We start from the raw sequence: 13,352 nt of genomic DNA on the forward strand, positions 1-13,352 counted from the left end.
AGGCAACACAAAAATTCAGAATAGAAAGTTAATATATTTTGATTTGTGAGGACAAATGAACTACCCTGACTTAATTTCCTTGTAGACCATGAAAACGCTTTCATAAAGACCCATGTCTAGAATTCACTGAAGTATGTAACGAATGTCTCTTTAATTCCAATGCTTTGGGGGTCTTGGGAGGCTTTCAATGGGCAATGTTTTTTCCTATGACCTTTCACAATAAGTTTTCTTTAAGCTAAGGTCTTAAATTCATACTCATTCAATTCCTGCTTTCAAATCCTAATCTAAATTAGAACCCTGACTCAATCTTTCTGAGCTTTGTGCCAGATGTTTATATAAAATGTTGACTTTTCAAACATCCTCTCAAGTGACATGTTAGAATAGAATACAGATTGAACTTAATCACTCTGCCAGGATGAGTATAAACGTTCAGTGACATAATACTTGAGAATCCTATCATCCAGATCATGTTCTCTGATTTCTCTACAAGGCAGGGCCATCAAAGAATCTCAGTATTGGGTATTAGAACCCTGCTATTTAATATTTGAGTCAAGAATCCATTTTCTTCCTATAAAATGTCTGTGTATTGAGAAATTGTACATTTTTTCTTCTAAAAGAAAGTTCAGTTTGTCAAGATAGCTCTGTGACAAATCTTGTCTATATTGTGATGAAATCTGTATCTTTCACAATTTTTCTCATAGGTTGCTTCTGTGTCCCTTAGGGCCCTTCACATTCAGCCTTTCAACATCACCACCCTGTAACGATTTGATGGCAGTAATCATGTTTCTCCAAGTCTTACCTTTGCCTGGCTAAAAATTCTTTGTTGCTTTTATAAGGTTTTTCATACAACATTGTTTCAAGTCTTGTCACCATTTCAGGCATCACTTGCTAAATATGCTTCAAGTGACAGGTGTTTTTATTTAAGTATACCAAGTGTAACTGGGCAAAGCATCATAGTTGTCATCTTTCAGGCTCAGTAACAACCGGAGTGATTGAACACACTGCAGCCTGGATGAATTGAATTGTACTTAACCAGTAGGAATTAAGGGATGCCCTGGTCAGCACCTCCTGGCCCAGGGTTTACCTAACTCACTCACCTTGTGATTCCATCTCACCTCAGTAAGAATAACCACCGTCAAGAACAGGAAAAGGAACAAAAGTTGATGGGGATGTGCAGAAAAAAAATTGGAATGCTGTTGGTTGAAATGTAAACTGTTCAAAAAGAAATGTACTAAACACCTGACTTATGTAACTGTAACCCCTCTGTACATCACCTTTACAATAAAAATTTATGAAAGAAAATTAAACTAGTGCCAACATTGTAAAAGGCAGTATGAAGAGTCCTCAAAAAGAGAGTGGGTGAGAGGGAGAAAGAGAGGGAATGAGCAAACTACCCTATGATCCAGTGATATACTCTTAGGCATTTATCCAAAAGATTACTAATTAGGACGTAGTATAAACATTTACATAGTAACTACGTTCATGGATAAACTACTCACTAGAGCCAAGTTATGGAGAGAGCCTAGATGCGCACCAAAGGATAAATGCATCAAGCAAATGCCAAAGGAAGGTAAAGACAGAAAGGTTGAGCAAATGTAGTTGTCTTATTCAATGTACATATGTGAAACTAGAACTAGGTTAAATTTGATGAGACATGTGGATTTGGAAATCTTGTGGAAATGACTAGATATGTAACATTGGTCAAGATGTATTGTACCCACGAAATGACATGTTGAATTAAAACCACTTTATGCAATTACTTAGAGATAATAAAAATACACTTTGAAAGTGACTGGAAACCTTAGTTGGGTTATTTTCAGAAATTAATGTAATACTCATTTCTGATTAAGAGTCCCAAAAGCAATCAAATGAAATGCAAAAATATGTTCCTTGCTGAAATATTCCTTGTTCTTTGTCTTCCCACCTACCTTACTGGAAGCAACAACTATCACAACTCTCATGGAATGTTTTCAAAGATTTTCCATGAATATATATATATACATATATATATATATATACCTTTTTCTTTTTTGTTTTCACATAAAGGATAATATACATATACTCCTCAGAACTTTTCTTTTTTTCACTTATTTTAGATATCTCTCATCTCCCAAATACATAGAACCTTGCATCTTTTGGACTGAAATCCCAAGAAAGACAAGTGAAAAAAAGAGCAAATTTCAGGGAAGTTGACTTAATGCCTTAAGTAGCTTTGAACATTCTCTGCTGACAGACATTTGGGATTGAGTCAAGCTTTTGCGGTTACAGAAAATTCTACAGGAATACTACTCTCACAGCCTTTGGTTCAACCCAGCTGTAAACTGGCAAAAGATATAGGCAAGTCATACAATTAGACAATGGTATCATTGAGAAACCTTTGGGGGAGAAAATGTTCTCTCTAATAATCAGAAAGTAGCAAATCAAAACCAATGAGATACATGTAATGTTCTTTGTGGTAGAAAGACATTTTAAAAGGGAACAGCATCAAGTTTTAGCCATGGTATGGATTTGAGAATTCTTGAAGACCACAGATGTAAATGTAAGTGACTTGGCTACTTTGGAAAGCTCATTGCCGGATTGTGGTCCATGTGAAATGCTATTGAAAACTGATAGTGAGACATCCCAGGTGCTGACCCTCTAGCTATTTCTTTTTTCTAATCAATATTAAGCTCAAAAAGCAAAGTCTTTCCTTGTTTGATCTTAGAAATGAAACCATCAGCATAGCAATTAAATAATTTCACACATAGTCTTCATTTAGCAGAGAAAGAGAATTTCAACAGAGACTTGAAGTCTCTAATCACTATTATATTTCACATCCTGATACAATTTCTAATCTTTATTAGGAGCTATCCACACTATTTTCTGCCTCTTCAGAGACAAGAGTACTTAAAACTGCCCTTATGTAGATACTGGTTCAGGGATGTCAGCAAGAAATAATTCTATATAAATAGGTTGCTCCTCAAAATTTAAGTGACTCCTAAATTAATGATAAGAAAATATTTCTCTCTAACCCAATAACTTATCACAAGATATAATGGATATTATTTCAAGTAGTAAAAACTTGCATAAATTTCCAAGCACTCCTATAATACAAGCTGCTCAGGAGGCTGAGGTCTGAGGATTGTGATTCAAAGCCAATTCCCAGCAAGAAAGTCCATGAGAAAGTTATCTCTAATTAACAACCAAAAAGCCAGAAATGGAGTTGGGCTCAAGTGGTAGAAGCGCTAGCACTCAACAGCAAAGCTCAGGGATAGCACCAAGACTCTGATTTCCAACCCCAGAACTCCCCCAGCACACTTGTAAACAAAACTTACATGGAAATCTATACAATTATTAAACTTTGGGTCAGCATCTTGTTTTATCCCTCTAAACAACTATCAGTTTTTTTAAAAACTACCCAGGTAATATTTAATTTATAGAATTTCCAATTTGCTCATCTACAAAATAAGAGTCTCTAACCTGACAAAAATCATATAATACTCTAATATTCTTCCATGTATATCATAGACTAAGTTCTTTTTACAAATTTTATAAAAAGTCCCCCTCTCCATTTCTTCTTTTATTTGCTGCTGATGGAAATAATTTAGTTATCTAGGTAAGTAAATAAAGCGATTTATTTATCAGGATTCAATGTGTCCATTTTCTATATATTTTCAGACATAAATTTTCTCATACTTCCAGACTACTGGAAGATATTTCTAGCATCAAAACTCTCAAATCTAAAGAAGTTAGTTCAGTGATAAAAGGTAAAAAAAAATCTTGGAACAAAATTCCATCTTCTGTGTTTAAAATATTTTAATATAGTTAATATGTATAAAATCACTAAGAATTGTACATAGTTTTATATATATAAAAGAGCCAGTAACTTAGTTTTCATACCTGTGGACATAGAGTTTCCAAGTGATTGGCTGCAACTCTTACAATTTTGACTCCATCTTCATTTGTTGACATGGAACAAGCAAGATTTGCCACCTAAATACAATTGAAAATGATGGAAATTGTTTTAGTTCATCAGGGAAATACAGACACATTTGTTATCCAGGACAAGTAAGAATGTGTAGACCTTCATTGAAAATTCAGTGACAAACAGCATTTTTATAAATGTCACTGGTGTCTGTTATGAAATAATTCTAAAAATCTATTAAAACAAATAACAACAAAGGCCTTAGAGAATTGTTCAATATAGACAGGAAATATTAGGGACTGAGTCAGGAAAGCCTCTTGGTATCATCATCTAATCCATAATGAGAAGCTCTTAAGGGACTGGAAAAGAAGTTTATCTATGGATTGAATGCTAATAGGTTCTTGGAATCTTCTATGATTATGGTCTATTTTAAGTTTGTAATTGGTTTATTATTTCCCAGAGGTCTGTTATGCATACTTAAGTTACATTGAGCATAGCTATATCCTATTCATGTTTTATTCAACATCAAATATGCTCCCCAGCTGGACAAATACAAGATAATTAAATATTTCTCCCCTGGTCTTGATTTTCTATTACAACTTAATGAGCACTATCTGACGTTCTGGCAGTGAATTTGATTCAAGCGTCAGTGACACCCAAGTTTCTTTTACATTATTGCTTGTGAAACTTAGATACTCTTCCAGTGATATAAGCATTCTTTTAAATAATTACCATGTCTATTACCAAAGCCAACATTTACAAGTTCATATTATCATAAGAGAGGCTTACAAAAGCATGTGGTGTTCTCTCTCTTTCTTTGAGCACTAATATTGGTCAACATTCCTCTTACTAGCTCAAGGAGGGTTGCATGGAGGTAATATTCCCTCTACAACATCTTTCACAGTCTATCATTGCCAGAGGACACTTTTTCTTTTTTTTTTCAAATTTTTATTATCAAACTGATGTACAGAGAGGTTACAGTTTCATACATTAGGCATTGGATACATTTCTTGTACTGTTTGTTACCTTGTCCCTCATACCCCCCTCCCTTCTCCCCCTTTCCCTTTCCCCCCATGAGGTGTTCAGTTCACTTACACCAAACAGTTTTGCAAGTATTGCTTTTGTAGTTATTTGTCTTTTAGGAGACACTTTTTCACAGAGTAATTTTTCTACCTTTTCAAATATGTCTGCTGTTTTCTAGTTATAATGCATTTTTTACTTCTCAACTTCAAAATACATTTAGTTGCAGAAAAACCACACATTAGTTTCATGTATCACAAACGTACAACAAACATATCTTCAGGTCACCACTTAAAGAGTACTACAAAATGATATTTCAATAGGTTTACAGTCTCTGCTTTTTATAGCATTCCTTTTAAGATGTCAATAGTGAAACAACTCCTTGGTCTGCATTCCTATATAAAAAGTAACAGCCATACATTATTTAGGTGTGGAAGGGCATTGTTCACTTTATTAATGTACATGAAAACGACTAACTTGAAAAGGTCTTTTGTTGGCTTGAAGGTCACAATGCCTCAACTTTCATATCTGACACATAATTAGTGCATTTGTGAATTACTTGAAAAGGGCAAACCCTCTCTGCACCCTCTGCCTCACCTCCTCAAACCTCACTCAATGATAGTGCAACTCAGCAGACTAATTGCTTTCAAATATATTGTATTTACCTTGCATTTGTAGAAAATCCCTCTTGGTAAAACTGAGCATTGTGAATAAGTCATTGCCTCAATTTGTTGTCAAACAAAAATAATCTCAATGAATCCAAAGCTTGAAGTTATAGAAGATAGGACTTATGTAGAATTCCTTTTACTATTTTTTTAAAAAGTCTCCCACTTCTCTTCTTTGCCCTTTTAAGAGTAGATATTCTTGTTCTAGGCATTTGTTGGTCCTCATGTTAAATACAAATTGGTTAAATGACTGACATAACATAGAAATGCAGTTTATATTTATAATTGAAAATACAGCACAGCTAAAAGTTTTACTTTTTGAAAGTTGCATCATATATTCAAATTTTTCTATTCAATTAATGATCATACTGAAAGCATTTATGACTTACTTCATCTAAGGCTTCTGCTTATCTGATTCAGAACTTCTTAATAGAACTATTCTGTCTCAACTAAACTTTCTAGATAATTAAGTACTATGGAAATATCTATGTGAGTTTAACACTTTTATACAAACAATATTGGATTTATTTGTTCATTTATTTTCACGAATAGGGTTTGAAGGCAAGACCTCCCATTTTGGGGAACATGCTCTACCACTTGAGCTAAACTCCCAACTATATGTTTGTTTCTTTAGCTTTATATATTTTTCAGACAGTATCTCATGTTCTTGCTCAGGAGAATTATTTTCCTACCTATGCCTTTGGTATAGCTAGGATTATTATCATGACTGTGCTTGGTCAAAAGTGACTGTGCTTGGTCAAAAGTGGAATTTATGAAAACAATTCTCTGACAATCCAGAAAAGCTAAGTGGCAGAATAAAATATAAAATCTACCAGAATAAAATATAAAAGTTGTTTTCTATTTCTTCCTTTTTTTTCAAGGACTGGGATTTGAAATCAAGGCATCATATTTCCGAGACAGAAGCTCCACCACTTGAAACATACCTGCAGTGATTTTTTTTTGTTTCAGTCACTTTTCAGCTATTTCTCACTTTTTGACTGCCCTGGCCTCAGATTGCAATCCTCTTATCAACATTTCCAACATAGCTGGAAATACAGAGAGGAGCCATCAGACTATTCCTTCTTCATTTCTAATTTGAATTTTTAATAACCTATTTTCCAACATGACATCAATATCAGAATGAAAGTCTAATTTCTGTTTTGGAAAATCATTCTTAGTTTTGTATGGCATTTTAGTCAAGCTGTACGTTACCAAGCAGAGTATGAAGGTAACTCTCTACTGATCAAAGAAAATGGCAAACAAACAAAGTATTTTGTAAAATGGCTTAAAGTATTTTTTACATTGTCTGGCATTTATGTTTATCTAACTTAGTCTGTTTCAAAAATAAGGATAAAGTCTCATTATTTAACAGATGCTTATAGAAATTCTCTGTTCCTGAAGGGAAATCAGGACAGTTTAGAAGTTTGGGAGACAAATAGATCTATGCTAATCCTGTTTCCCACTCTATGTACACACACACACACACTATCCACATACTGAAGTTTTTGCAGATGGATGTAGTATATAGACTAGTTCTGATGGCTGATAGTCATGACTAGGCATGAATTTGCATTCATCACCTATATCTTGCAACTAATAGAAAAATAAAGAACTTGTACTATCAAAGTGATGTTGCAAAAATAAGTTTGTTTTTTCCAAAATTAAGTTTTAGTGGCTCAAAGAATTTTAACAAAATGTCTAATCCAAGAACTACACATTCATTTTTTTCAAGAGCCATATAAGGGAAAATACCCACAGAGTTTAGATGTAACCCAGTATTGGGATAGAATGGTTGTATACCCAAACAAAGGAGTGCCTATGCCCCACCAAAAGGCACTTAAAGTAAGACAGTATGAAAGGAAAGCCCCTTTTGTTAGCCTAACAGTGATAGCTTTCACCCCTAAATCACTAGTTCTAACTTCCACTGCTACTCTAATCCTCTCTTAAATACATAGAGAAACAAAATCAAGCAAGGAGAATAAACTTTCTTAAAACAAATGACAGAGGAGTCAATAGCCAAATATGTGTTTGTGCTCTTTACAACTGAGAATGAAAGTATCAGCAAGGGTTTCTGCATTGAAATGATGGAACGCACCTTGTATTGAAATTGTGCTAAACCTTTGCCAAGTCTAAGAAAACCAGAATCTAAATTATCCTCAATAAATGGTATGAAAGACACCAAACAGAAAAATCACACATCGATTAAATAGAAGAGGCTAAGATAAAGTGTTCTTTCCTTTAACAAAAGATTTAAGCTATATCACAAATAATTATCCATACAGGATCTGGTCATTGCAACAGAAATTTTCATTTTGCCTTTTACAGATAAGAAAATGAAGTTTTCTGGCAGTCTCTCTGCTCTCTGAAATGTACACCACACTTCAAGCACTTTGCTCTTGTCTGACCTTACTGTTTTATTTGATAAATAAATTTGATTAAATAAACCACTGTTCACAAAAATAAAGGTTCCTGGATGTATACCAATTGTTATATTCTTATCACATGGTTTGTCGGGTTTGGGGTCTTTCTCCCTTTCTCTTGGTCTCTTACCTTTATCTTGGCACCAGACATAGGTACGCTTCACCTCCCTAACTTATGATCTGAGTTGAGAAAACTCCTGCTCTGGATCCCAGCCTTGTAGAAATCTACCACATAGGCTAGTTCTATCCTTCACTCTCCATCAAGGTCAAACATTTTCCCAAAGCTGACTTAAGAATGGCTCATTCGTGGTACAAACAGGGAAAGCTGTAAAGCAAATATTTGGAAATGAGAAACTGTTTCAGTGAACCTTAGATAAACATTCCATTCTGTACATTAACTCCACTTTCAATCAACTTTTTGTCCAAATCTGACAGAAAGATTTGACGCTTAGTGTTCTAACTATCAAAGCCTGCCACATTTTAGTATTTCCATTTCAAGTTTATCTGAAGTCTCTGGAGCTCCAGTCATCTGCCATCTGTGACAACTGACAGGGAATCACTGTGAGGAACGCCTACACTATTGGGACAGCTGCTCATCTCACATCATGCAGTCTGTCACTACGAAGTTCCTGTACAGGTATTTAGCTGCAATATTTGATTTGTTAAGAACACAAGGAGAGTCTTCATGTTTGGTGAGATTTTGCCTTGTGGCGCATGCATTGTACAGAGTTCATTGTTAATTACAGTGTCATGTTACCAAGCATCATGACTCTCCATGAAGGAGAAAAGGTCATTATCTCATTTTCATACATATTCCTCTCTGGCAGATGGCCCTACAAATCCTATGTAAACATTTCCAGGGACAGAGAATTTAGTGCATTGTAAGGCAATGGATTCCCGCTGCAGGACAGTCCAACTGTTATAAAATTATTATTACTGTTATGAAATTATTTATAAGTAGGTGGAATTTTTAGTGTTTTTACAGTGGTCATAAACTCCAGAAAGCCAAATATTTTCAATAACAGAGGTAAATGAGACCCACACAATGTTTGTATCATTAATTCTCTACCTAAAGGGATGAAGAGGAGGATAAAAATAATAGAACTGTCAATAAATAACGATTACAATTAATCCCATTTCCTTCTGCTATTATTTATTTATTTATTTTTCTATTTGTTGGTCATGTGGCTTGAATTCGGTGCCTATGCTCTGTCCTTGAAGTCTTAAGCTCAAGGCTAGTGCTCTACCACTGCGAGCCACAGAGCCAATTCCAGCTTTTGAGTGTTTTTGGTTTGGGTTTTGTTTTTTGTTTTTTGGGGGGGGTTGTTTTGTTTTTTTTCTGCCTGTGCTGGCATCAAACCTTCAAACTGCCCTAGGTGAATTTTCTTGGGCTTGGCCACGTGGATACTGTATATGTTCTTGATACATTGTGTATTGTATCTATGTCTACCTGACCTAGGGAAGGGAAAGAAAAACAGGGTGTAAGATATCACAAGAAATGTACACAGTGCCCTACTATGTAACTGTACCCTTTTTGCACAACACCTTGTCAAAAAATTTGTGTTCAATTAATAAATAAACTAAAATTTAGCAAGGAAAAAAAACCCTTCAAACTGCCATCCTTAGATCTCAGCTTCCTGGTGTAGCTAGGATTACAGGTGTCAGCCACCAGTGCTTGGCCATCCTTTCTACTTTAATTTGGATATAATCTATTAGTGAAAATATGAGGTATAAGGGAGTATAATCCGATTTTTTTTACCACCTAGGTGATATCACTTCCCTATCCTAATAAACACATATTCATGTATGCACACACACATACATGCACAAGCATATACAACCATACAACACATAAGTACAAATCCAGACACTAGTTGATTTTTACTTCCTGAAAATTAGTGTAATGGAACAAAAAGTCCCCTCAAATCATGACCTGAGTATTTATGGAAAACATAAGGATGTCATAAAAGGCATCATAAATTGAAAACAGGGAATAATAACTTTTTACTATTACTTGGGAGAGAAAAAATAAACCAGAATACTCAAGAAATGAGAAAATAGGCATATGGAAAAAAGTTCTAGCTATCCTCTCATGACATGTTCCAGACTTCTGGAGAACTGCTCTCTCTTCCTCTACACCAGAAGATCAAGTCTTGGAATGAACATCATTTAGGAATCCTAGATGTTCCTCCATCCTAGTCTGCATATATTCACCATCCACTACCTATAATATCTTAGAGTAAATATGGGTTCTGCTCAGTCTAAGACTTCTTTACATTTTAATTTGATGTTGTGCATTACTTTGTATCTTTAACCAAATCTTGTTTTATTCAGGTATTGCAAATTCATTTTCTCTTCTATGCGATTAGAGAACCCTTACTCTTAGTAATGGAATAGAGACTTACACCAACAGTGGACCTAATTTCAGTGGTCAGTTTCATCAAACTTAAATGCCAGTAGTTGAGAATTGTAGCCATTTCTGTGGAAGGTACCTTCCAGATATCCTAGTGTCAGATGTAAATTCAAGGAAGTATTTCTATCACATTACGCACAAACATAAAATTTTAAAAAAATATTAGAGTGGTTTATATACTAGATAAAAAGGTCATCTAATTATTCATGAAAATAATTTATATATTCCATTGTATCTTTCTGCAAGGTATTCATTCTCTTTGAAAGCCATTGCTCATACCCTCTTTCAAATTATGTCTTCATTCGGGACCTGTGTAATAAATACATCACTCATACAAATTCCCAGATGCCCAGAATCAGAATTCATACCCTTATTTTCCACACACTCAATTTTAGCACATCCTCATTCTTTCTAATTTCACTTATATGCCTACCAAATGGTGAACTGCTCAGGGGTAAAGAGAGATGATATTTTTCAACTGCTCATTACACAAAATGTCCTGAAAATAATCCATGTGGATAAACAAAACTAATCATTTATCTTTGCCCATCCACATTTGAATCATCATGAATATAAATTATTTTCTATTGTGCTGAAATGTTTTAATGAATACCATTTTTAGAATCCTGATACACTTAATTTATTCATTAGAAGCTGTTCACCTCTTCCTTCCTTTCTCCATTAATTATCTACAATGTGAGCATAAAGGTAAAGTAGTAATGTATTGGGTTACGGAGAAAGAGTACCTGAATAAGAAAAAGTTCTAGGGTTATTAAACTTAAGTACTTTGAGTTGATTTCAGCCTGAGTATGTATAGTCATTCTGAATCATCAAGATTTGACAAGGTGGGTGCTGGTGGCTCACATCTGTATTCCTAGCTATTCAGGAGGCTGAGGATCTGAGGATAATGGTTCAGAGCCAGCCTGGACAGGAAAGTCCATGTGACAATTATCTCCAATTAGCCACCCCCCACAAAAAAAAAAAAAAAAAAAAACAGTAGTGGAGCTGTGACTCAAAGTGATAGAACACTAGCCTTGAGCAAAAAAAGCTCAGGTAGAGCTTCCAAGGCCTGAGTTCAAGTCCCATGACCAACAGAAAAAAGAAATTGACAAATTTATAGTAAAGCCACAATAAAGCCCAGGAAAACTTTGAGTTGGGGCAAAGAAACAAATTAGACAAAACAAGATCTTTACTTGGTACTTGCAAAGCATATTTGGTTTTCCTTCTGAATTTAGAAAACAGTGAAGATTCACAAGAATTTTTGAAGAGGCATGAGAAGGAAAACAGGAGTCTATACCTCTCAAACAAATTAAGTAGTGAAATTAAAAGGAAGTGGACTAAATCACTAACAGGTGGAGTGATAGTGGTTCTTCAGGTTCGTTGGGAGAAATTTAAAGGGAAAACCAGATTAAGATTGAACTACATTTGTGGACAAGAACAATACACCTCTGTGTTTGATGTTAAGGGGTATACAATGAAGATATTAATTTTTCTTTTTTTGTTGTTTTTATTTTCCCGTGTGGTTTATCTTGTTGTCACTGTTTTTTATTTTGATATCCTGTGTCTTGTATACATGTTTGTCTAATTTGGGGAAGGGAAGGGGAATAACAAAAATGGTGAGACAAAAGACAAAGGGTGAATCAATGCAACAGTGATACTCACAAGAAACTATGTTGGAAAGGAACTTTACAACTTGGGAGGGGAGAATGGGAAGGGGGAGTGAAAGTGAGAGAAAAATTAGAGAAGGGGTAACTAGATTCAACAAGAAATGTACCCATTACCTTACTTATGTAACTGTAACCTCTACATAAAATTAAAAAATTTTAAATCACTAGATTATCTATCTACCAATATCTACCATATATATGACTATATATGGAACAAACATACTTAAAAGAATAACAAAAATATTAATACTTCTTAGGCAGAAAGAAGAAAATAATCCTATTGAGAGTCTTATAAAATATGGCCCAAAAGACAGAAGGATATCCACAAAACTATGATGTCAGGGAGACCAGGAAAAGAGGAGGTCTCTAGGAAATGTTACCAAATGCCAAATACCGAGAGATGAAGTGATTACAGAAAATTTCCACTGATTCAGCCAGACAGAAAGCATACTATTTGTTCTGATGAATCAAATGATGGCCCCACAGCCTTGCATGGATAGAGAAGGCTACATAATCAACAAAGATATCCCCTCAAATCTGTGACTTTTAACAGTAGAACATAAAGAAAACACTCTCACATCCACCCATTTCTTTTGATTGACACCTCTGTCATATCTTTATTTCTATAATTCCTTGACCATCGTCCTAGGTAACTTTTTTTTTTTTTTTTTTTGGCCAGTCCTGGGGCTTGGACTCAGGACCTGAGCACTGTCCCTGGCTTCTTTTTGCTCAAGGCTAGCACTCTGCCACTTGAGCCACAGCGCCATTTCTGGCCATTTTCTGTATATGTGGTGCTAGAGAATCGAACCCAGGGCCTCATGTATATGAGGCAGGCCCTCTTGCCACTAGGCCATATCCCCAGCCCCCTAGGTAACTTTTTAATACTATATTTATTTGTTTATTTATTTGTTGTTACTGGGTTTGAACACAGAACCTTGTGCTTGTGAGACAGATGCTCTACCATGTGAGACATAGCCATACCCTACCCTAGCCAAGATTTTGATATTTTTAAAAATGTATGTATCCAATGCCTAACGTATGAAACTGTAACCTCTCTGTACATCACTTTGACAATAAATAAGGAAAAAAATGTATATTTACCTCAGATTTTAGCTTTCTTTTGTCATTAAATGTGCTTTCTCTATAATAATACACCATCTTGCCCCAATATTTTTTTCAAATGCAAATTTGATTCCCCATTCTCATATTCCCATTTCTACATCATAACCCCTGGCTGCAATACGATATGCAGTCTGGTCCAAG

The 13,352-nt window shown here is 34.9% G+C and overlaps 1 protein-coding gene across 1 annotated transcript in view; it reads right to left on the reverse strand.

Moving 5' to 3' along the window:
• Ctnna3 (catenin alpha 3) overlaps window positions 1-13,352 on the reverse strand; it is a 1,259,651-nt gene that overhangs the window by 455,470 nt on the left and 790,829 nt on the right. Inside the window, exon 10 of the mRNA XM_048338867.1 lies at window positions 3,880-3,972. Coding sequence (XP_048194824.1) covers window positions 3,880-3,972 — 93 coding nt within the window. The remainder of the gene's footprint in view (window positions 1-3,879; window positions 3,973-13,352) is intronic.

Source organism: Perognathus longimembris, chromosome 2, assembly GCF_023159225.1.
Source record: "Perognathus longimembris pacificus isolate PPM17 chromosome 2, ASM2315922v1, whole genome shotgun sequence".
In the NCBI taxonomy this organism is placed as follows: domain Eukaryota; kingdom Metazoa; phylum Chordata; class Mammalia; order Rodentia; family Heteromyidae; genus Perognathus; species Perognathus longimembris.